Source organism: Eretmochelys imbricata, chromosome 12, assembly GCF_965152235.1.
Source record: "Eretmochelys imbricata isolate rEreImb1 chromosome 12, rEreImb1.hap1, whole genome shotgun sequence".
NCBI classification, from domain to species: domain Eukaryota; kingdom Metazoa; phylum Chordata; order Testudines; family Cheloniidae; genus Eretmochelys; species Eretmochelys imbricata.
In genome coordinates this window covers 8,499,433-8,524,570 of record NC_135583.1, presented here as the reverse complement: position 1 = coordinate 8,524,570, position 25,138 = coordinate 8,499,433, and the positions used below count along the sequence as shown (strand labels likewise).

General features: G+C 43.7%; 1 protein-coding gene across 1 annotated transcript in view; it reads left to right on the top strand.

The window, feature by feature from the left end:
• The first annotated feature begins 1,268 nt into the window (after window positions 1–1,268).
• Window positions 1,269–25,138, top strand: part of NUP93 (nucleoporin 93) — a 119,745-nt gene continuing 95,875 nt past the window's right edge. The window contains exons 1-3 of the mRNA XM_077831099.1: window positions 1,269–1,389; window positions 12,206–12,425; window positions 17,169–17,286. Coding sequence (XP_077687225.1) covers window positions 12,247–12,425; window positions 17,169–17,286 — 297 coding nt within the window. The 5' untranslated portion in view covers window positions 1,269–1,389; window positions 12,206–12,246. The remainder of the gene's footprint in view (window positions 1,390–12,205; window positions 12,426–17,168; window positions 17,287–25,138) is intronic.

The following is a 25,138-nucleotide window of genomic DNA, read 5'->3' as shown; positions in this document are numbered from 1 at the left end:
ATCGGCCAGACTGTAGGGTCAGAAACAGATTTCAACCCTTGGGGATTTCACCAGGGGACCTGCACAGCCCCCAGAATGGGCAGCACTGGCTAGGAAGTGGGCGTGGCTAGGGCAGGGGACTAATTCAGTGCTTCTCTCCGGGTAGCTTCAGCTAGAGCAGCTTCCTTAGCGTCCTAGCTGTAAAACAAAGCTGCTCATCTCCCCAGTAGAAATCTGGAGCATTAGGGTAGTGATGGCACCACAGCTGGCCACCCTCCAAATGAATCCCTACTGGGATAATTTACATCTCCCTGCAGCAGCCCTAAGGAATGTGGCCCGAGAGCTGGACAGTGTATAAATGGGCCATTTTTGTTAAGCGTTGCCCCCATACCAAACTGAACACGAATAAGAAACTGGGGACCAAATCCTACCGCCAGTAGTGTAGGGAAGTGCAAATTGCACCTTGGTCCAGCCTCTCCCCATATAACCTGGGGGTGATTAATGCTGGTAGAAAGCAGATGTTGTTTTCTGGGTCCTTCTCTCCTTTTCTTCTGTTAGCCTAGCTACCATTGCTCAGGGAGGTGGATTACCTGCCCAACAGGAGAATGCCTCCTGATGGCATAAGCAGTGTCTACAGCACAGCGCGGTGTGGTAATTGTAGCCAAGCCCTCACAGGGGCATAAGCCAGGAGTAACGCCCTGGCAGCCACTGCAGCGCCCTGCTGTAAGGCGGGGAACCCTGCTCCTTGTCTGCCTAGTGCTGCAGGCAGGGACCCTGGGTCTGAACCTGCCTTTGTTTCCCCTTTTGTTCATTTCACCCGCTCTTGGGCACTTCCCGTGCGGATTTGCCTTTCCCCCTCAGACCCGCTCAATCCCCCATGGTGAAGATGGCGCTCACAAGGGGCCGGGGGGAGGGTCCGTGCTGGTGCTGGGGGCGAGCCCAGGTGCTTCCGGCTGGATGTTTGTACAGCGCCTGGCACCGCGGTGCTGAGGCAACCCCAGTCAGGTGGCACCGGCCCCGCCCCCGCCCGGGATCCGGTGCCCCGGGCTGCCGCTGGAGCAGGGACGAGGCCAGAGGCCCCCGCCTGTTGGGGGAGGGGGCGCCAGGCCCCCGCTGGGCTCTGCCCCCGAGGAGGAGCCCTAGCCAGGGGTCCCCACAGCCGGGGCTCCGCCCAGCTAGGTCCATGGGGGAATCCCCAGACCCCGGCCTGGGGGAGCCCTGCACCCCTGGAGAGGCGGCCCCGCCCCCCGGCGGCCCCGCCCGTGTCCCTCTCTAAGCGTCTCAATAAAGTTTTGAGCGGACGGCGGCGGCGCGGGGGCCGCTGGGGGATCGGCGGCTCCTCCAATCAGCGGGCGCGGCGCGGAGGCCGCCGGCTGCCGGAGCGAGTCCCGCGGCGGAAGGAGGCGGCAGGTAGGAGCGGGCCTGGGCCGGGGCGCCTCGTGCTCCCCGCCCCCTCGGCAGCTGCCAGCGGCCCCCCCGTCCCGCCTCGCCTCGCGCAGGCTCCCCGCTTGACGCCCCTCCCCCCCGCACGGCTCCCCCTGAGGTGGCCGCGGCGCAGCCCGGGGCGCCCCCTGGCGGCGAGGCCGGTGTGGCGGGCCGGCCCCACGTGCCGAGCGGGCCGGGCGAGGGGCCCGCCGCTGGGCAAAGCCGGGTGCCCTTGGCTCAGGGGACCGCCCGGGGACTGTGCCGGGGGAGGCAGCCGGGTCTAGTGGCTGGAGCCTCGCTCAGCCCTGCCTGGCCGTGGGTACGTTGCTTAACCCCTCCGTGCCTCAGTTCCCCCCTCTCCCGGTAAAATGGGAGGGGGGGGAACAGCATGGTAAAGTGCTTTGAGGTGGCCAGCGGGTAGCTACAGCGTCCGTGCCAGATTCCGTTAATCCACGGGCTTCTCTGGCGGGTCTTCCCCATGCCCACCACCAGCCCTGCCGGCCCCCTCCACACAGGCTCTGCCGGAGGCGGTGTCTGGCCAAGGAGGGTTGAGTTCTTCTGATCTGTGGTGTTAATCGTTTTCTCCTGTCAGGTGAATGAGCTTTAACATAGTCGGGCATGTGTCTAGTACCCTTCATCCTGGAAGATCCTCACGGCTGAGATTTTTCAAAGGCGCCTAAGGGAGTTAAGCACCCAGATTCAGTGGGAGTCTGGTGCCAGAGTTCCCTAGGCTCCTTTCCTAGGCAGTTTCCACGGTATGCATCCGATGAAGTGAGCTGTAGCTCACAAAAGCTCATGCTCAAATAAATTGGTTAGTCTCTAAGGTGCCACAAGTCCTCCTTTTCTTTTTGCGAATACAGACTAACACGGCTGTTACTCTAAAACTAGGCTCCTTAGAGATTCCTGCCCAAAGTGCTTTATGCATTTTTATGCAAACAATACACATGGATTCCTTCATCTGCTACTGACTGCAGCCCTCTCTGGGGTGGTTTGTCATGGCATCTGCTTAATACTGTAGAGCAACACTACGAAGCCACATAAGACAAGATGTGAAGAAACAGTATTGCATCTAATTGAAACTCCATTTGGGAATTTAAGTAGGTAGAATCTGAGGTGGCACTGAGCATTCTGTCTCAGGTGCTTGGTTGACTGGTTCTTGCTCACATTGAGCAGGGGGTTGGACTAGATGACCTCCTGAGGTCCCTTCCAACCCTGATATTCTATGATTCTATGATCACCATATGTGGGGGCGAGGGAAGGCATTTCCCCGCAGCTCAAATTGCAGTGACTTGGATGGTTTTTTGTCTCTGCAGCGTGAGGCATGGGGTCACTTGTCAGGTTTATCTGGGAATATCTCACTTAATCATTTCCCTGCTATTGTGGAGGCTTCGGGCATTGGTGCACTTGGGTCCCTGCTGTTTTCAGCCTGGGGCACATAACAGTCTTGTCACCTGTGGGCTGCAATACTTTAATGTAATTTTGGTTGTTGGATTTAGTGTGCAGGCATGTGGGGGATGGCCTGCGATGGACAGCAGGTCCACCTAGATGATCTGGTGGTCCCTTCTGGCCTTGAACGCTGACTCTAATAGTCTGAATTGGACTCCTCTTGTGAAAAGTGCTATGAGATTTTTAATGATCACAAATGGCTGAGATCTCTGTTTAAAATCTATTCTGAAACACTGTTGTCAGCCGTACATTTCCCTGTAACACCATGTGAGAATATTTGGTTCGTTACTGACTCGGAGGCAAGAGTGTATCCTGATGAACATGTTGTTCTTTGGTGATATCACATCCAGTTACTGCCACATTCCATCGCTGGCTTAACTTGTAAGCTCTGGTGAGAATGCAGTGTTCAGATCACGTGACATGATAGTTGCCAAGTAGCATTTTTAAATTTAGTATGCTCTGTTAGAGAGACATTTGGAACAACAGAAGTGGGAGTGTGAACAGTATCTGGTAAACTGTACTTCAGCAAATGGTCATTTTGATGTATACAGGGCAACTCTCTTTGGATGCTTAGAGTGAGGCCTGCAATAAAAACCTAAATGAAAGTAACCCCTCTGAAACATATCTAAGCTTCAGCTTTTTTTCAGGCAAAAGCAGGCTATAGTGATAAGTAGGGCCCTACCAAATTCACAGTCCCATTTGATCAATTTCATGGCCGGAGGGTTTTAAAATTGATCAATTTCACATTTTCAGGTGTTTACATTTGAAATTTCATGGTGTTGGCTCCCAACCCAAAAGGTAGCCAGAGGTGAGTCTAACCTCCTCCCCCTTGCCCTCCCCTGTAGGGCAAGTCCTGTCCCAAGTCCTGTCCCAAGTCCTGTCCCTTCCCAGCCCTGTGGGGACTCGCAGCTGGATGGGGCGCTCCCAGCAGCAAGGGGGAGATCAGATTTCACGGGGAAGGTGAAAGGGGGAAGGTGACTTATTTCACAGTCCATGACACGTTTTTCACAGTCATGAAATTGATAGGGTCGTAGCGATAAGCAGAGTTGACTTTACAGCTTTAGGTTCTCCATGTGAGACATAGCTGCCCAAATTGTGGCTTGTGGCCCCATATGGCTTGAGAGATGCTATTGTTTCCTACCAATGATTTCCCACTTACTTCCCTTGTTCTTTGGTTGGATGACCTATTAGTACAAGAAGGGTACAGGGGAATATAAATGTTACATGAAAAATATCCCAGGTGCAGGGTTTTTATGTAAAATTTAAATTTAAAGGAAATAATGTCATCGGTTTGTTTTGGGCTCCCTTATTTTTCTCTGTATCTTCTACTTTCTGCTTCTGTTGTTTTCTTTCCAGTAGGTTGGGATATGACCTTTCAACAGCTGGTTCTTCTTGGGCCACTAGCTTTGCTGAATCTTTCTAAACAGGATCCTCTCCATGTTATAGCTCTGATCTTTACAGGGCTGCAGCACAGAGTGATAAGATGATTGTAACATTGTTTGGTCCCATCTACACAGGCAAGGCAAAAACTCTTATAACATGGTTTGGGTGCTCGTATGTTAAAACATGAACTCCTGATGCAGTAAGAATTGCTGTGTAGACAGCTGCTAATGTGGAATGACAGGTGCCCAGCATGGCATGACATTGTCCTCTTCTCCCTCAGGTATAAGGGGAGGACAGAACTTTTAAGTCCCCTCCTTAGGCATGTTGTAGTTTTATAAATCACCCTGAGGTTTTGCTCTGTTGCAACTGGGCCTGCTTCCCTCCTGGTTCAGTCATCATGGTAGAAATACTCCTGCTGGAATTCTGCGTCACTATGGAATGCAGAATTTGTGCAGAATTAATGTTCCCTGTAGAATTTTATTTTTTCACACAGAATTTGTGATTTCTCCCTGGCGCTCCCACCTGTGCCTTTCACAGGTGGCTGGGGCTCCCACCCTGAGCCCCGGGTGGCTGGCGCTCCTGCTCTGAGCCTTGGGTGGCTGGGGCTGACAATGGGAGTGTGATTATACTGTGTTGTTTTGACAAATAAAATATGCGCAATGTGTGTTAAAATGTGTGCAGAATTTTTAATTATAGGTGCAGAATTCTCCCAGGAGTATAGAATATATGAGTTTCTACATCCTGACTTTCCAATAGAGGTAATGTCACAGTGGTTTCTAAATTTTCCTTGTAGTACCCTCTGTCAGTTCAGAGAGTAGAGAGAATTTTTAGTTTGATTTTCCTCCAAGGATTTTCAGAAATAAAATTAAATACTTGATGTAATCAGTTTTCCATGTTGCAAAGGTTAATGGTGGGGTGTCCCAATGACCTGTGCTAGGATCAGGTGCCATTTAATATATTTATTGAGGAACTGGAAAAGAGGGTGAATGATGAGGTTGCAACATTGACAGATGACACAATTATTTAAGATAGCTAAGACTAGGGAAGTCTGTGAGGAACTTCAAAGTCAAATGGCAGATGAAAGTCAGTGTTGACAAATGCAAGGTAATACACATGGAAAGGAATAATTTGAAATACTCAGACACGTTGCTGGGTCCTAAATTAAATAATGAAGGGTAGAGAGAAGGTAGGTCGGATGCACGTATTTATCCTTTCTCATAATACAAGAACAAGGGAGCATTAAATGAAACTGAAAGGCAACACGTTTAAAACTGATGGAAGGAGATTATTTTATGCAGTGCATAATTGACTTATGGAACTCATGGCTACAAGAGATCAATAAAACCAAGAGCTTAGTAGCAGTCATAAGAAAATTAGACTTTTGTATGGATAAATGTATATCCACAGTTAAAACAGATAGTTTTTGGCCTAGATATTCTTAATTCTAACTGGTAACTTTTAGAAACTGATAATATGGATATGGATATTCTTGCCCTCATTTGAAGCATTTGGCACTGACCACTGTTGGAGACAGGATATTGGACTAGATGGATCATTGGTCTGATCTAGTATGGCAGTTCCTATGTTCGTAAATGACATTTATTTTTTATCTACCCTGTGGTATCTCACTTCATCCTGATGTGCTCAGTACTTGGAAGTGTTCTCAAACTGGATATCTGTCATGCTTTTAATTCATGGGGGAGGGTACAGTTCCTTTGGCTGAAAATACCCGGTTGGCTTGCGGTTTCGGCAGACCATTTCCACTTGTACTATAATTTCAAGATGCTTTACTTTAAAACACATTTAGTTTTTTAGTTTCTCTCTCTTTAGTTTCAGGCTCTGACCCTGCAATTCATGCTCTTGCAGAATTGCTTGAGGCCTGCAGAATGGGGTTTTTACATATTGATCTTTTGGATTCTCCTCCAGCTTTCAAAAATATTTTTTCCCCAGCACGTATCTGCGCAAGGAAAAACAAAAGGAAGCAGGGAAAACCATAATATGGATGTTTATATAGAAAACTGATTGTATATCAACATTTGCAAAGCATAAAAACAGGCTGGTAATCAAAAATACTAAACAAGGTTATTTTTACAACATAGACAACATGTGGCTTGCCGCATTCATGTTCTAGGTTGTTTGTATGTAGAAATAGTAATATAATAAATTCTGGTAGATGCTGAAAAATCTGGCCTTGTTTTTTTGTTTTGTTTTTTACCCTCCTTCCCGCCAACCAATTTGAAATATTTACCAGACACTTCCTATCCAGAGGCTAGCATAGAAGATAAAGGGGCTAGAGTGGGAAGCGCTGGCTGTGAGGAGAAGGTACTAGAATTCCTGCCAAAATGCTGTCCCTGGATCCAGTCCAGAAGGTCCTTTCTACCCCCTCACTTGTACTTTCAGAGCCCTGGCTGCTGCAAGGGAAAGGGGACTCTGCAACTCTGCCCCATTCTCATCCTTGTGGTTTTTTATATCTTCTTTCCCCACATGATTATCTCTAGTTCCTAACTCTGCTGTTGCTGATAGCTTTCCTAGGAACAGCAGTGTGAAATTGACCTGATTTTTGTCTCTTTCTCCACTGCTTGTATTTTGAGTAGAAGTGCTGAAACTGACCCAGACATGTCTATTTCACATTGCTGAGCTCTCTGAGCCAGCAGTAGCTGGAACAGGGTCTTGTGGGAATGAGAGCAGCACTGGATTTATTCATGTTCACATCATATTTGAAAGAATATCTTTGCTAGGTATTTTTTTTTTAAATAGAAGCATGAACTTTAATCAGAGTTTAAGGGCTTACAGTCCTCTGTTCTCCGATGAAAGTTTCTTGCAGTTCATAGCTGTGTGGATGACTGTTTTTAAAACTCTGAGTTTTAATGTCCAACTTAAGAGTCAGGTACCTGTGCTTTATCTGTTACATTTATCTGTTTCAGAACATTTTCCAGTAATAAAGGAATTAACATTTTTGGCCCATCTTACTTAAAGCTAATTAATTAGATGACATAAGCCTTTTAGTATTTGAAAGATAACGGACACTGTTCACACATTTGAATATTTAAGCTTTAGATCTTTTTAAAGCCAGTTCAATAAAATATTCAGCGTGGCTATATTTGGAATACAATAATTACAACATTCTTCACAAGACAGTGTATCCGTCTTCTTTAGGAGACTTCGTTTTTTAATAGCAAACCATCATTGAAAATACTCTGTGTGGAGTTAACAAACCAGTCAGTCTCTTATGGGCTCCTTTTGGCTTAAATTCAGGCAACTAATACAATCTTCGGAGTTTCTTCTTGGTTTCAGAATGTTAGAGAAATGTTAAAATTTGTGTTTTATTGGACATGGAATAGTAGTTTAATGCAGCATCATCTATTGATAAGTTATTAATGTTGTTTTCCAGAAGAGCTGTGCCTGTCCTGGCTTTTAGCCCAGGGTCAATCTGGCATCACAGAAGTTAGTTTAATTTCTTCTCTCTGCATTTTCTTTCCCTGAGGTGTCAGTTGTTCTTTCCCAAGCCAGACATGAAAATCTGCCATCATTCTGCTCTTTACTGTAGTAGCAGTTCCCATCTTGAACAGCAGTATTAAGAGTCAGACTGCAGTCTCTTGAATGCAGTAAATTCTGTCAGTGTAAAGACTATCTTCTTTGTGCTGCTGTTCTGTCTAACCATTTAATGTTGTTGTCTGGAAAAAAGCCATTTGCTGATCATTCTCTAGATGAGTAGTGAGTTGTCATTACCACAGATTTGTTATAACCACAGTTAGTTTAGTGTGTGTGGTTAAAATAACTCCTGTTTATTCCAGATTTACCTAAACCATTCTCTGTTTTCACAGAGTTTGTTGAAATGGTCCCATATCTGAAAATTTATGGAACAAACCCTGCATGGTGTTGACGCTGAGTCTATGGCTAAAAGTGCAGGTTTGGGAGCTGTTTTACACTGCACTGACTCTTCATGCTTTTGATTTCAGTGCTCTCTGAGACGTTAGCTCCTGCTTATGCTGCTGGCTTTTTATCGAGGTAGTTAATGAAAAAGGGAAGTGGACCGGATCAAATCAGATCAAACTAAATTCTGTGCTATTCTTGCAGTCAGTGCCATACACGCTGCTCCCTCAGAAACTGACATTAGCAGTCTTAACTGTATGGGAGTGTGGTTATTCTGGTCACTGTCTGCCAACAGAGGCTGCTTCTGGCAGCCAAGCACAGGAGATCTCTGCTAAGGGGAAGCAGTTCACAAGTAAACGCTGAAAAAATGTCCTATACTGCATTGCAGGGCATGAAATTGCCTTTCTTCCACTGGCTTGCTAATCTTTTCTAACAAATCCAGTACAAACTATCCAGTCTGGTTTGTTGGCAGGCATAAACCTGATTGCCACGTCTGCCCCAGCACAGTTCGGTAGCTAGCCAGCAGTGGGTGGAGAATGTTTACATGGGCCCTAATGTCTGGAGGCAGGCTATTAGTTTGTGTCGCTGTGTTTATGCAAAATAATAGTATGAAATGTTCTTGGATTTTTTTTTTAATTAACTGCATGAGTCTGAATCACAAAACATAATACTTTTAAGCAAACGCCTATCTAGATAGTGCGGAATAGTTCTCTTAGCACTGGTAACAGTGGTGCTTAGCCACAGTGATGAAACTGGATGCCTAGTGAATATAAAATCCATTCCATTAGAATTCTTGGATTTCTTTTTTACTACACTGTATGTCTTAAGCAGAGGATTTTTAAAATACATTTTTCAGAGCTAAAATATGTTACCTTTTACTTGTGATCTCCCTCACTCTCTTCTTATCCTCCTTGTCAGTTCATGATGATTTCACCTTAGACTGATGATGGATGGAAATCATGTGATTGCCAGGATGTACTGGATATATTCAACATCACAGAAGGTGGCTGCTTGTTTGGATGTACTTGGATGACTTGGCAAGAAGTAGCTTTTGGCCCTTCCCTCCTACCCTGTTGGAAGGCTCAGATGCTCCCTCTTTGTGTGTGTGTGTGTGTGTGGCTTTGATCATTCCTCCCTCCTTCACAGGTATAAACTATTTAATTGTGATCTGACTGTGCTAATCAAATATCTCTTGAACAACTGAAACTACAGTAAGAGAAATACAAATGCATCTGCTCAAGGGAGCATTTTGTAAGAAGTTCAGTCTCTTTTGGGGATGCTGAGATGTTTAAACTGTAGGCATTTTCCTTCTATAAAATAGTCCTATTTTCACATTGGACTCATTTGCTGTTTGTTGTTCAAATAAGCAAGTAAAATTACTTCTCATTATTCTCTTGCAACATATTAGTGTTAAAGGATCACAGTTAGTGCCATAGACCTTAGTTTGTCTCCTCTGATCACTGAGAAAGGAAGAAGGTGTGCTAATTTCTCTTCTGTTTAGGGACATTTTAAAATTCTGGATAAAGGAGATGATTTGGAGAGAGGGGACATTCGAAGGGGTTACACCAATGTTCAGATTTGGTTTAGGGAGGATCCCAGTTTGTGGATCAGTGCATTGAGGCTGATATGAGTGTAGGGTGTTTCTCCCCTATCTTCTCCTCTGTTTGAGTTCAGGAGTTAGCTGGATTTGTGGCTTCCATGTAAGGAGAATAATTCTTGGAAGTATGTGATCTCTATTTAGAGGACTTTTTTTTAAGATTGCAAAAAGAAAGATGGCCTCTGCAAAGGTCAATATCCATGCTTTGAGAATCGGGTCATGACCAAAGACAGATGTGGTGCCATGTTATTTGCCAGTGTCCTCTCTAAGGATACTCCTTTGTCTCACTTGTATGTCTACACTGCAACCCTTCCCCCCACCCCCCCAAAAAAAAACAACAACAAAAAAACCAACCCCTGTGTTCCTAATTCAGGTTAGCTAACCCACATTAGCAAACTTAGGTTAAAATAGTAGTGACGACATGGCAGCTCTGCTCTTAACTCAGATTAGGAGATCAAATTCAGCTCCAGCATAGGCTTACAATCAAGCTGCTAATCAAGTTAAGAACGGACCTTGCTTGTTCGTTTTTTTTTTTTATTTTACAGTGTAGACATATCCTTACTGAGAATAATTCAGAAATATTGGTTATTTTTGTTATTTGTTTTTGCTGTACTTGGAATGCTGCAAGTAAGGGTAATGATGGGGTTGGGAGGGGTGGTGGTGGTGGGGAATGGACTCAAGGTTCCATTATTGTTGTTTAGAGGATTCTGTCAAGATATATGAAATGTCTGGATGCTGTAGACGGGGTGGGGTGGGATGGGGTATCGATGCATTTAATTAAAAAAAAAAAAAAAAAGGGCAGCAAATGGGAACTAATTAGTCAGTTCCCAGAAGACGATTATGATGCTGATTCTGCATCAGAGTGACACCTTTTGTGTGTTGAACTACTTAGTCTAATGCTGAATGTTTAGCGTTGGTTCACATCAGCATTTGTGCTGGTCCAGTTTCACTTTCAATATCCTCTGCAGGTAACATGGTCATCTTTGCACCAGCACTCTGCACATTGGAAAATCTTGTTTACTGAATGCTGATCATTACAAATAGTTTTAAAATAATACATCCTTCCTGTTCTGGGTCATCAGGCCTTCATGTAAGCATGGCCAGATGTTCTCTGCTGGGAGAAACAAGTCCATTAATTAGCTTCTGCTCTTCTCCTTTTTTTTTTTTTTCTTTTTTTTTTTTTCCCCAGACTTCTAAGTTTATTGGTTGCATGGGAGGGTTAGGTGGATCTTATTTACCATTACTAATGAGTTAGACATGTAAATCCCTTGCATTAATGAAAAATAAATCCTATTTACAGGAGATATCTGCAGAGCTACATCAAGTTACACCTTTATTATACCTGTCCCAACTTCATCTTGGGTTGAAAACAGCTGTTCTGATATTTAATTCTTGCCAAACACTTTAAATTTCAGGAACTCTGAGCTGCTGCAATTTTTAGAAGTCAGAGCTCTTCTCTAGAGCAATGTTTGTCTTACATTTGGCCTGGGGTACTCCCTGAACAATCTGTGAATCAGAACAATATTCTGCTGCTTCGGTCTCGGTATCTTGCCTAGCCCTGTTCAGGGTGAGGCAAGATTCCATCTTTCCAGGCTTGTGAGGAACTGAGATCAAATTTTGCAGACTTAAGTGCCTAAAACATTAAGAACTGAAATAAGTGGCCTGAATTTTCAGAGATGCTGTACATATGCAGCTCCCATTAACTTGACTGTGAATTTAATGGATGTCTGAGCCTGATTTTAGGCACCCAAGTTTGTTGTTTGAAGTCTTGTCTTTCATTAACATGAGTTTCCTTGCTGAAACTAGAAGAGGCCTTTCACACATCAATCCCTATAAGTCTACATTCCCAGCCCTTTTTAGAAATCTGTTCTGAATTCAGATTTATGTGATGCCTTAGTGACCCCATCAGTTACAGCCTGTTTGTTATCGACATACTTTATACTGTCCACTTCCTCCAGATGATCCATTCTACCTTCAATGTATGTATGTAATTCTTATTAACACTAATGAAAGTTTCCCATGTGCACTGAGGGAAGAGCGTATACCCTTCACGATGGAACAGCCTGTTCATATTTCTTCCATCTATGGACTTAGTGATGCATGGCTTTATATCTTTTTCTGAAAGATTAAAATAAAAAAAGAAAATATATGCAGGTTGAAACACAAGTAGTTTAAACTCAAGACCGAATTAATACCTTCACTTGGGCAGTTGTACCTTCTGTTCACTTCCACCTCCATATATTTGAATTAAATATGGTACTCCACTAGACTTGTTTTAAGTACATAAACCTGCACTAATAACCTCATCTCTACTAGGCAACTGCCTGTTTTAAGAGACCACTTTAAAGTATCCTCAAGATTTACAGCAGTTTGGGGTGATCTGTAGTGTGATTATTCTGTACAAAACAACCAATTATTGCACCCTGAGAACAGGTGTTACTGGAATCAATGAGGGAACTTTTACTTGTTTTGTCAAGCAAGTCTCTCTCTCTCTTTCCTTAGGGGTTTCTGTGCGTGTGTCTTGTGTAGGACCGGCATTACACATGGACACTGAAGGGTTTGGAGAACTTCTCCAGCAAGCAGAACAGCTTGCAGCTGAGACAGAGGGCATCTCTGAACTTCCTCATGTAGAACGCAACCTCCAGGAGATCCAACAGGCAGGAGAGCGTCTGCGGTCTCGGACTCTGACCCGCACGTCGCAGGAGACTGCCGATGTCAAGGCGTAAGTACTTGGGTTTTTGAGACTCTGTTTAGAGCTAGGAATGCCGAAGAAACAGCCCATTAGCTTTTCAGGAGCTAACGTATTTAAAGATCTTGAAATGGAGCCGTGAAGTACTTTGGGTAGAAGTTAGGGAGACTCCTGTGTTTGTAAAGATCTACACATACCTCCTGCTTACGCGGTACAAATACTGCTTTCGGTGGTGGTAATTTTGATAGGTATGATTGAGTCTCACCAATCGTCTCTTACCTTTTATGTGCATCCATTTATAACCTGTCACTTGATATCCCTCAGTCCTGCCCAAATCGCTTGTGTCTCTGCCTACCAGGAGTCAGGACACAAAAAAAAGACTGTCAAATAATCCTGACTTTGTAAAGACCTGCTTCATGTTAGTTTGCCTTAGGATTTCCCAGATTTAAGTCCAGACCAGGCCTTCTGCAAACGGACATGCTGCATCTTAAATTTGGCTGTCTGATAAATGAATACAATTTGTCCCAGCATTTTTGTACGAAGTTGAAATGAGTTACTAAAACCCAACCCCACGCCATCCCGGGTGTTGGGCTACCTGTGATCGCCCAAGGACAACCTGCTCTGAACTGCAAATTTAAATATAGGGAGGGAATATGGGCTTGTGGATCAAGTGTTGGATTGGGACTCTGGAGATCTGGATTCTATTCCAGGTTCTGCAACCAACTCCCTGTGTGACTATGGGCAAGTCAGTTGATCTCTCTGAGCCTCTGTAAAATTAGGGTAATGACACTGCCCTGCATCACAAGGGAGTTTTCAGGATAAAAAGGTTAATGTTTTTGTGAAGTGCTTAGGTATTACAATGTAGGGCCCTGTCAGAAGACAGATAGGTTGGCTGACTGGCACCTCTGGCTTGAGATTGAAAATGAAAACTGGTCTCAGTTACGTTACTAATAACACAGACTTTAGCTGTGCCTTCTAATGCAGTTTGATGAGAGTACACATGCAGTTAGCCATTTGCACTCTTCCTAACATGGAGTTTGGGGATAAACCGCTGAGTGCAGCTGGAGGAGAAATTTAACACAGTCAACTGGATGGGCAAATAATTTAATTTCTTCTGCCACTAAGGCAGTAACTCAGAAGCAGTAAAACTTATGTGGGAGGCTGGGCGTATTGTCCACCTCAGGTTAGCTGTCGAGATCTCTGAGTGGACCCCAGATTTTTAAGTGTAAGTCAGCAACTTGTGCACTGGGAAGTAAGTAATTACTTTGAGTTTTGGCTGTCCTTAATTGCCAGCTGATAGGATTTTTCCTAGTCTCGTTAAGAGAACACTCCATTCATGTTAAGAACTCTCTGTCCTTGCATTCCATATTTCTACACTGAAGTTCTCCGGCAGAAAAGCATTCTGGAAAGTGGGTTCTTGAATTTTTATTTAGAAAGGACAAAGGGTCTCCATTACATACAGCAAGAGAAAACAACTTGTAATTTGGTTCGTAGAATCATAGAATTGTAGGACTGGAAGGGACCTTGAGAGGTCATCTACTCCAGTTCTCTGCTTTCATGGCAGGGCTAGGTATTATCTAGACCAGAGGTTCTCAAACTTCATTGCACTGTGACCTCCTTCTGACCACAAAAATTACTTCATGACCCCAGGAGAGGGGACCGAAGCCTGAGCCCACCCAAGCCCCACTGCCCTAGGTGGGGGGCCAAAGCCCGAGCCCCACCACTCCAAGCAGGGGGCCAAAGCTGAAGCTCAAGGGCTTCAGCCCCAGGCAGGGGCCTGCAACCTGAGTCTTGCTGCCCAGGGCTGCAAGCCGTCAAGCTTTGGCTTCGGCCCTGGGCAGCAGGGCTCAGGCTTCGGCCCTGGGCTCCAGCAAGTCTAATTCAGCCCTGGCGACCCCATTCAAAGGGGGTTCGGCCCCACTTTGCGGTCCCGACCCACAGTTTGAGAACCGCTGATCTAGACCATCCCTGAAAAGTGTTTGTGTAACCTGCTCTTATAAATCTCCAATGATAAAGATTCCACAACCTCCCGAGGTAATTTATTCCAGTGCTTAACCACCCTGACAGGAACATTTTCCTTATGTTCAATCTAAACCTCTCTTGCTGCAATTTAAGTCCATTGCTTCTTGTCCTACCCTCAGAGGTTAAGAAGAATAATTTTTCTCCCTCCTCCTTGTAACAACCTCTTATGTACTTGAAAACTGGTATCATGTCCCCTCTCTCTTCTCTTCTCCCGACTAAACAACCCTAATATTTTTCAATCTTCTCTCATAGGTAGGGCCCTACCAATTTCAGGGCCTTAAAAAATGTGTCACGGAGTGTGAAATAAGCCCTTCCCTGTGAAATCTGATCTCCCCTGTGCTGCTGGGAGTGTCCCAGCCATGGGCCTCTAACTGCGAGTTCCAGCTGAGCTGGGGCAGGACAGGACTTCTGTGCTGCCTTCAGAGTACAGCAGGGGGAACATCCGGAGGTGGATCTGCTCCATCATTCCCCTCCGTCCTCCAAGAGCAGCCCTGCAGGGGAAGAGCAAGTCCTGTCCTCCCCAGCCTGGCTGGGACTAGCAGCTAGGAGCTTCAGAGCCCGGCTCTGAAGGCAACACAGCAGTGAAGGTGACAATCCCGTGACTCCCCTACAACAGGTTTGTGACACCCCCCCCAACCCTCTTTTGCGTTGGGACCCCCATAGTTACAACACCTGAAATTTCAGATTTAAAACATCTGAAACTGAAATTTACCAATTTTTCAAATCCTAGGGCCTTGAAATTGACCAGAATGGATCCTGAATGTGGTAGGGCTCTACTCATAGGTTGTGTTTTCTAGACCTTTAATGGTTTTTGTTGCTTTTCTGTAGACTTTCTCTAGTTTGTCCACATCTTTTTGAAATGTGGCGCCCAGAACTGGACACAATACTCCAGTTGAGGCCTAATCAGTGCAGAATAGAGCAGAAGAATTACTACTTGTGTCTTGTTTACAACACTCCTGCTAATACATCCTGGAATATGTTTGCTTTTTTGCAACAGTGTTACACTGTTGACTCATCTTTAGCTGGTGATCCACTATGTTCCCCAGATTTCTTTCTGCAGTACTCCTTCATCGGCAGTCATTTCCCATTTTGTTCGTGTGCAGCTGATTGTTTCTTTCTAAGTGGAGTACTTTGCATTTGTCCTTATTGAATATCATCCTGTTTACTTCAGACCATTTCTCCAGTTTGTCCAGATGATTTTGAATTTTAATCCTATCCTCCAAAGCACTTGCAACTCCTCCTCCAGGCTTGACATTGTCCGCAAAGTTTATAAGTATACTCTTTATGCCATTGTCTAAATCATTGATGAAGATATTGAACAGAACCAGAACCGATCCCTGTGAGACCCCACTCTTTATGCCCTTCCAGCTTAACTGTGAACCACTGATAACTACTCTCTGGGAACGTTTTTCCAATCAGTTATGCACCCACCTAAGCTCCATCTAGGTTGTATTTCCCCAGTTTGTTTATGAGAAGGTCATGCGAGACAGTGTCAAAAGCCTTACTAAAGTCAAGATATACCACATCTATCACTTCCCCTCCCTTTCCACAAGGCTTGTTACCCTGTCAAAGAAAGCTATTAGGTTGGTTTGACTACTATTCCACCATTTTTTCTGTTATCCCTATAATATCTGATTTCACTCCCCACACCGTTCTAGTTCCTTCATTTTGTTAGCCAGACTCCTTGCATTGGTATACAGACATCTATTTGGCTTTGCCCAGATTCCTCGCCTGATTAGGTACAGTCATTCTATTGCCAGTATCACCTACCTGACTGTTAGCTTCATTGGTACTGGCACTATTATTTCCTCTTAATGCCCATTCTCCTACCCTTTCTCCATTGCTGTACTCTCTCTTCCTTGATTATCCTCCCGGTCAATATTAGAATCAGGCATGGAGATTACTCTTTTCCCCCAAGTTCCCGGTTTAAAGCTCTTTGTCTGCATCCCTTTCTCTTTCACACATTCCACATCCTTCCTGTCCTCCCCAATGTATGAATCCATTGCTCATGTTATTTTAGAGGCAAATTGCCTAGGTAGCCCTAGAATGAAGGGGTGGATCAGGTTCTAGTTTGCTGGGGTGGTTGATTCTCTTTGCCCTTCGCTTCCTACTAAGGAGGAGGCATGCAGTATAGGGTAAAGGATTTTGGAAAGATGTGGGAGGGCGAAGAGGAAAAGAGATGATCAGGGCAGACAGAATTACTGATAAGTAATTATTTTCCACTCAGAGGCTTGATAGAAGAAAATGCTGGAACTTTGAGATTTTGGTAAGTGACCAATGTATTAATCTGCGGCACCACCATTTAAAATCAAACTGTATTCTGTTCTGGAAATGGCACTAAGTTACCAAGGTGCTTTAGAACTTTTACGAATGGAAAGATTTGACAGCTGTCCGCTCCTGCATTGGGCAATGAGAACAGCATTGGTTTAAAAAGGGAGATCCTATTTTCTCTTCACATCTTTTCAGGGCTGATAATACTAGATGTTATAGCTTTACACATATGTGTGTTCAGGGTTTGATGTAAAAAGAGAGAACCTTTTTTCTCTGTACATCCACTGATCTAAATATTTGAAATATCCCTGGCTGGGATGATTTAGTTGGGGATTGGTCCTGCTTTGAGCAGGGGGTTGGACTAGATGACCTCCTGAGGTCCCTTCCAATCCTGATATTCTATGAAATGCAGATGTTTTTTCCAGAGATATTAAAAGTAGCCTTATCTGTTTAATATCAGATTTCTCCTTCTCCCCCATATAGATCCGTTCTTCTTGGGTCCAGAGGACTTGACATATCCCATATCTCTCAGCGGCTGGAGAGTCTTAGTGCAGTCACTACATTTGAGCCTCTTGAGCCTGTGAAGGACACTGACATACAGGTAAGAGCAGTCTGTGACCTACAGGTTACTTACACTCTCCCGACAAATAACTGGTACTTGTGGGTTTTTTTTAGTCCAAGCTCTTCTAAGATGGGCAGTTGCAGAAGCATTTTTGCCTTGTGTTTTGCTTCCTGGCAAGGTGAAACACAAAGCAGAGAATTCCATGCAGTCAAAAACCTAGCCTGAAAGATTTGGGGGTTAGGTTTTGGATGAGGTGGTAGGTCTGTGTGTTGCAAACCTGGATGGTAGCAGGCTATCCCTCCCTTCTAGCTTTAAGACCTTTCTTGTGTTTGGGTGGATGAACTCATGTTGATTCACTCAATAATTTTAAGTGACTGGTTTTGGGGGCAGCTCTTTTTCTCAGTCAAGCCAGCTTGATTCAAGGAATATGGGGAGCGAGCAGCCTTCTTCCTTATAAATTTATGCTCTGTATTGTGGATCTTGTAATTGTGAGACCTTGTCCTACTGATAAGCTTACATGCCATGTTTCCTACTTTTGATCACAGTTTGGTGTAGTTTATTGATGTATCTGTTTTTGCTGTAAATCACCTTTACAGCATAGAGCTAGTCACCAGCATCTTAGGGGTAACTAGTTCGATAGTTTTAAATGTGACTTGTTTTGTCATGGTCTTCTTTTCACCTTGTATGAGTTGCCTGCGTTATTAGACTAACTTTAATAGTACTGCTGTTTCCAGCACTGAGAAGAGAGCTGCTGGATTAATGACTCAGTTAAGAGCTTGTTAGCTGTGAATCTGTAAGTTTTGAGAAGATTTGAATGGAGCTCGGCTTACTTATTGTTTAATGATTTAGAGGGTTATCCTCATCTTCTACTGGTGTACAGATAATTAAGGATATCCAGAAGGGTTCTTAGCCCTCATGGTTCAGGATATTGGCCAATCTCTACTGGAGCTGTAGGGTGCTGACCTGTCTTCCCAGCCCACGAAATGCTAAAGCTACCCCCACAAGTCTGTCGAGGTTTTCAGGGCACAGTTTTCTTTTTCAAATGCAGTAGAATTATCTGGCTCTCTGTATTAACTGAACAAGGTGGTCGGGCTCAGGCTGGCAGCTGAAGCCCTGCCCTTTCTCCTGATTATCCAGATTTCTGATGATCCGATCTGGCTCCGGTCCCAATTAGATCGACTAGACGGGGTGCTGCTGTATAAAGCTTGTGAAGTATCAAAAGGTTATCCCTCTGACCAAAGCAGGCTACATGGTCCCAGAAGCTATTCCTTTTGTGTGTTTCTCTCCCTCTCCAGGGCCAGCCACACAGGATTTAGGTTGCTTCCCACAGCTCTCCTTAGCTGAGCTCTTTCAGCCTCTTATATGAATCACCTGACCCCCTTCTCAGCTGGATCTGAATATTGAAGAGGACTGGCTGGCCCCAGGCCCTTATAAGGGCAGACCACCCTGTTTTACAGGGGGTTAGAAGGAAACTTTCCCTGGGGACAGGTTAGCTCATCTGCCTACTGCAGGGGTTCTTGCACATTATTTGAAGTAGCTGGTATCGGCCATTGTCCGAGGCAGGGTACTGGGCTAGATGGACCACTGGTCAGATCCAGTCTGGTGATTCATATGTCCTCAAATTAGCGTCTGCAAAGCAGTATTTGTGTGTGTGAACAGCTCTAGACAAATTTCTATGTAATCTGATTCCTTGTTGATATGGTACTTTGTTCCTCTTCACTCTCTAGCTGTTCCTACTGTTCCTCCGCCGCCCCCCCCCCCCCCCCCCCGCCGGAAGATTTTGCCACTCCTTCTCAGCAAAGATTAGCAGGGTCAGGAGATCTATTGCATGATCATAGAGTGATAGCTTTTACTGCTGCTGGTACTATTCACTTTCTTTCTTATATTTAAATTTTATTTTATTCCTTTGTTCCAGTTTCTGATCTCTCTTATTAGGATTTATTAAACTTACTAGATGTCTTTCTTGACCCCAGTCCATCTAGCTTTTTGCAAGAGCTCTTCTTCCTTTTTACATCTAGATTTACTGTAACTATTTATTCTTTTCTGATTTTGGGTGTCTGTCCTTTCTTGTTTAAGAGTACAATACACAGTCTTGCTGTAGATTCTCAACCCCCTAGAAATAGCACTAAAATTACTTTTTTGTTTCCAGGCTGTTTGGGTACATGGGCCAAATGTTGCCATTTATTTTTCATCCTCTTATATATTATGCATGTCAATCTTGATTTTTCTTTTGATTTTACCAAAACAACTTTAAGGTTTTCAACAGTCTGATTTCTACCAAATCTCAAGGTCTCATCAATAGGAGGGTTATTTGATACCATTAATCAAATGCTCCTTCTATTTTTAATTATTATTTTTTTGGTGTCTGAGGCCTAACACCCAAGCTTTGAGTCTTAAATCTTTCTTCACAGATGACTGTGAATTTAAGGGGGAGGGATAGCTCAGTGGTTTGAGCATTGGCCTGCTAAACCCAGGGTTTTGAATTCAATCCTTGCGGAGGCCATTTAGGGATCTGAGGCAAAAATTGGGGCTTGGTCCTGCTTTGAGCAGGGGGTTGGACTAGAGGACCTCCTCAGGTCCCTTTCAACCCTGATATTCTATGATTCTATGACTGCCAGCAAAAATATATAAATTAAATAAAACGGTGATCTAAAACAGGAAGTATGACGATATTCCTGGTTTTATGTGATTTTACAGGCACAAGGGAGCTTCAGGGCTCTGCCTTTGGTCCCCTTATTGTTCAACTTCAATTTAATACCGGCACAAGGGTTTTCAGTATTTTGTGCAGGTTTGCAGGACCTCATTCTCTGCTTTGTCTGAGGACATTTGCAGTCACATCTCAAGTTGTCTGGCTGATGTTGATAACTGTCTGTGTCTGAAAATACCTACTCAGAATATGGACAAGGCTTTGCTTGTCTGTAGGTCCCGGTAAACAGATGTCTGCAAGAGCATCTGGTTCTCTGAGAGAAATTTTTATCAAGGTTTTACTCATGGCAAGAGATCTCGGGTCTTGTATGCCTCTGGTTATCCTTTGCCTGTCATGTTGGTCCTGTTAAATCATGTAGGTTTTACTTGCTTGTTTATTTTAGAAAAAAGCTCCTGGTACCAAAGCTTTAGTGATATTTTAGCCTGATGGTCGTGATAGTCTTTTTGCTGGTTTATTGGCTGCTTCTCTAGAAGCCTAGTAGTCATTTAAAATAATTTTGCTCCTTTAGGGTCACATTACGCCACCTTTACTTGAGTAGTATTCTGTTCTGTGAGTTGTCCCATTTTGCTCAGTGAGCGGAGTAATATGCGAGTCAAGGAAGCAAGGGCAACAGTATCTGGCTCGCGATTTGTCATTGCTCTAATTACTCCATTATTTTACAGTTACGCTGGTTACTCTGGAAACGGCTAAATAAATAGGTTTTAATGTTGGGGGAGAAACTGTTTTTCTTGTACAGCATTGAGCGTGTGGCTAGCACTCAGTGACCACTATTCATAGTGTTTGTTAACAATAATGTCTACTTCAAATAATTTGTACGACTTCAGTTCGGATTTATCTTTACCGACTTCCTTTGACCTAAGGCCACATCTACACTGGAGCTGGAGGTGTAAATTCCAGCTCAGGAAAGCGCATACACAGGAGTTTTGATTGAGCTATAATGCTAAAAATAGGTGTGGCTCAAGTATGTACCTAGGATCTCAGACAGGATTGTGTTGAGGCAGGTCTCCCATGCCATCGTGTCTATGCTGGTGTTCAATCAAACCTAGCCTGTCTACGTCTACCTGGACTGGAAGTTACGTCTCCAGCTATAGTGTAGACGTACCCTAATTGTCCTTCCTTGGTTCCTTTTTGTTTGCATTCTCTAGGCACTGAGGCCTTGTCTACGCTACCTAGGCTCTTCCAATGCAGCTATACTGGTATAGCTATACTGCAGAGCCCTCTAGTGTGGATGCAGTGTATGTCTAGAGGAGGAGGACATGTTCTTCCAGCACAGTAACATTACCTTCCCCATGGATGTTAGCTCTGCCAACAGAAGCCCTCTTTCCTCAGCATAGCTGGGGGTTTTTCTGGCACAAGTATGTCGGTTAGGGGTGTAGTTTCTTCACACCCCTCACTGACTTGGCTATGCCAACAAAACTTCATAGTGTAGACCCTGCCTGAGCTTTTGCACTCTTCACCATAGTTAGAGCAAGCGTTTGCCAGGAGCTTACAATTCTAGCCACTGTTGCTTCAGGGGCAGCAAAACGTCACTGGAACGCTGCATTGGTACAGCTGTCTGCCGATGCACCTCGCATTGCAGGAGTGGGGGTGATCTTTGGGGAGGGAAATATAGGATCTACACCAGATCTGGTCTCTAGCCTTTCTTCATTGTTGCTGCTTGGGCTAGGGTTTTAAGAAAACATTTTTAAAAAATTATCTGTTATATGAATTTTAGGCCAGTGCTAGATTTAAACCCAGTCAAAGCTTCCTGCACAAGAAAATACTGGATATTGTCCTTTGACTTCCTGCCAGGCACTCTTACATCTTTTCCATGCATAGCACTCTAGAGAAAATTTTCAGGGCCCTATAAGAGAAAAATAATCTTTGTCTCCTGCCAGGTTATTTAAGCCTCTCAGGTTTTTAAGCTCTTTTGCCTAAATTATTGACTTATTTTCTTCCTGTCGTCTTGAGTTCTGTAAGTGGGCAGCATGGAGAGATTAGTCTAGCAGACTTCTCTAATGAGGGCAGTCAGCATTGCAGAGAGAGCATTCTGTCAAATTTCTGTTTCCTGTAGACAGGACGGAACACAAAAGGGAAAGACAACAGAAGGAGAGTCGTGGGGGACACAGGCCTATAAACCTAATGTCTTGAGTGGCTCAAAGTGTGAGAACCCAGGATTTCAACTTATTGGCAACCTCGCCCTATTTAGTTAATTAGCAGAGTGTCTTTCTATGCTGAACCCATTTTATACTGTACTCTTTAGTGCTGACTACAGAGAGGTGCACCAAATTGGGTCTCAATCAATTACCTGAATTATTTATCAGTCATAAAACCTGGATGACTTGTTCATAAAAGGAGTTAGTCCGGGAAAGTCTCCCACTAGAGTAGTTGGCTGGAAAACTTTTGATAAAGATTCTAGATTCCTGGCACATAGGTGAAAGAATTTTTTTCCACATATTTTAGGAATAACCGTGTTAAATTTTATAGAGGCAAGATAGTTTGCACATTCAGTCACAGCTAACAACATACAAGCTAAGATCCTGATCTTACAACTGCCTGTATGAGTGTCACTTAAGTCAATGTGCAAGTGAAGTAGCATCCATGCTTGGAGCCAGCTGCAGAAATGGGTCTTAATTTGCATCTCCTAAATGATTATAAACATTGTGACAGATAAAAGCAAGGGGCTTTGTGTCTTTTGTATTGTAATATGTGGTGCAATATGCATAGGCTTAGCAGAATTCAATTTTGATTTTTTTTATCATTTCACCGGCTAGTATTGATATTTATTTTTAAGCATTTGTTTATCAATTTAAATTTTCACAGTTGCACAATGCATTTAAGCATTCCGCCCTCCGCTCACAGCCCCTCCCCCCTGTTTTTATCAGTATAAATTTTCACAGTTGCGGGAAATGATATATGCGGGGGTGGGGGGGGGAGTCAGATGACAATTCTTTAATGCCAGCAGACATTGCGATTCAAAAAGTCAAAGCTTTATAACCATTAAAACACAAATGGTCAACATCTCATGTCAAATTAGACAACATAAATAATCTTAAGTTCTTAAGCAGCATTTTTTTACGCTTTGCTTATCTGTAAACTTCATTAATTGTCAATGGAAATATTTTTTTTGTCAGTTTGTGTGTGTATGATGAAATTGACGTTTACTGACATTAACCTATAAAAATCGAATCCTTCCACGCCTAAATATGCAGTATCATACCCTGGTATGAAATCACTATAACTTCTAAACCAGTGGTTTAAAAAATCTTCTGGTTTGACCCACAAGTCTGCTTGCTTTCATATGTGTGAGCATAAGAGCTGTGATATAACTATTGGAAATGTGCAACTCCCACGTTTAGGGCCTGATCCAACCCCCAGTGAAGTCCATGAAAAGACTCCTGTGGACGTTGAATTCGGGCCTCTATGAACAACCCTGTTCTAACTGCTTCGAAAATGTTGGGTGAAATCCTAGCGCCATGAAAGTCAGTGGGAGTTTTGCCTTTGCCTTTACTGGAGCCAGGATAAAATGATCTGAGGGCCTGCATTCCTGCATTCCTTATTCAGGCAAAACTCCCAATGAAAGTTACTTGTTTTATTTATTGTTTCTTATGCGTATGTACCCAGAGTATTGACTGGGATGCGTCTTTAAAAATCCAAATACATCAAGTCAATGGGAGTTTTGCCTGAATGAAGATGGCAGGATTAGGCCTTAAATTTGTCCGAATAGCAACTGCGTATGACCAACATTAAATATCTTGGATATTTTGTGGGGTTCCCTCCCCCACACCGTAGGTTTCCGAACCATGATTAATTGTGACATTTAAAACCCCCCCAGTCATTTTGAGGTAGCATGGTCTCCCAAAACACTTAAACCAGGAAAGTAAAATATGCTGCTTGTGGCTTCAGTGGCTGAAGTCTTGAGACCATTCAGGCAGTGAGTGGTGGTGTTTTGTTTTGTTTTGTTTTTTTTTTTGTATGATGATGAACATTTTGTACTTCTACAGAGTAACTAAAATCAAGCTTTATAAATGGAAACACTGCCACAGCCTTAAAGGGGCAATCTCAAGTACTGTTTACCCTCCATTGTTTGCATCACCTTAGCCTGAAAATGCATTTTTCCTCCTACAGAGTTTGTCCTTCCCCATTTGCCAAACATTGATTTTTTTCTCCCCCACCTCCTTCAATTCTAATGGAGCTTGAAATTAACGTAGCTTTATTTTTGTGTAGTTTCCTTGTTCGTTCCAATGCATGTTGCCTGCACAGCTGTGGGGACCTTTTAACTATTGCAGAACCAGTGCAGGGAACATCAGGGCAAACTCCCACGCTTTGGTTATGTAGGGTCAGTTGGTTGATTTCTCCCTGATCCCCATTATTTTCAGGAGAAATAGGTTACAAAAAGTGTAATGATGGCTGCTGAATTTTTAAAATGTTGCAGAAATGACAGACTTTGAAAATGATGTTCCTCGATGGTAGTCTTTATTCACTTATGATCAATGCATGAAGTTTACCACAAGGGCCAAACCCTACTTGCTTAAATAGTCCCATTGATTTCAAGCAGGATTGCATATGGACAAATAAAGGAGAAGATAAACAGCCAGATAATAAAATGTGGCCAAAGGCAGTTTAACACGATAAAGGGAAAGGTGGAGAAGTGGAATTAATTTCTGACATGCAGCAGTCGGTTTTTGGAGTACAATCTGGAAGCATATTCAGAGTGAGGTGATCGGGGCACCCTTTGAAATATAAATAACATAAAAGAAGGGAGAAATCTGTTCCACCTCAGAGTAGGGAGTAGGGAGTTTCCCTGATGTATCTTAGAAAAATGAATTTAAATAAACATCTTTGTGGATACACACACATTCCATGGCCAGCTGCAGAATGAAATATCTCAGTGAGTACAACAAGAATCCAATAGTTATCTGTGAGTGGCTTAGCTTCATGGCTTGCAGTCTTCACCAGGCGGTTGGGGGATAGTTAGCTAGCTCTGTTGATATCCTGCCAGTACCTGGTCTTGCAGTTTGTATCTCTGAATCACCAGATTGCTGTTTGTCAAGTGTTTATTTGGTCAAGTCTTCCAAAGACCTTTGGCAATAGAAAATAGTTGGCCTGCGATAAACAGACAGTACTGAAGAGTGCAGGGGATGCTCATCCATTGTCCTGCAAAGGATAAATAATTGGCTGCTCCTTGCTTCCTTTGGCTGTGAT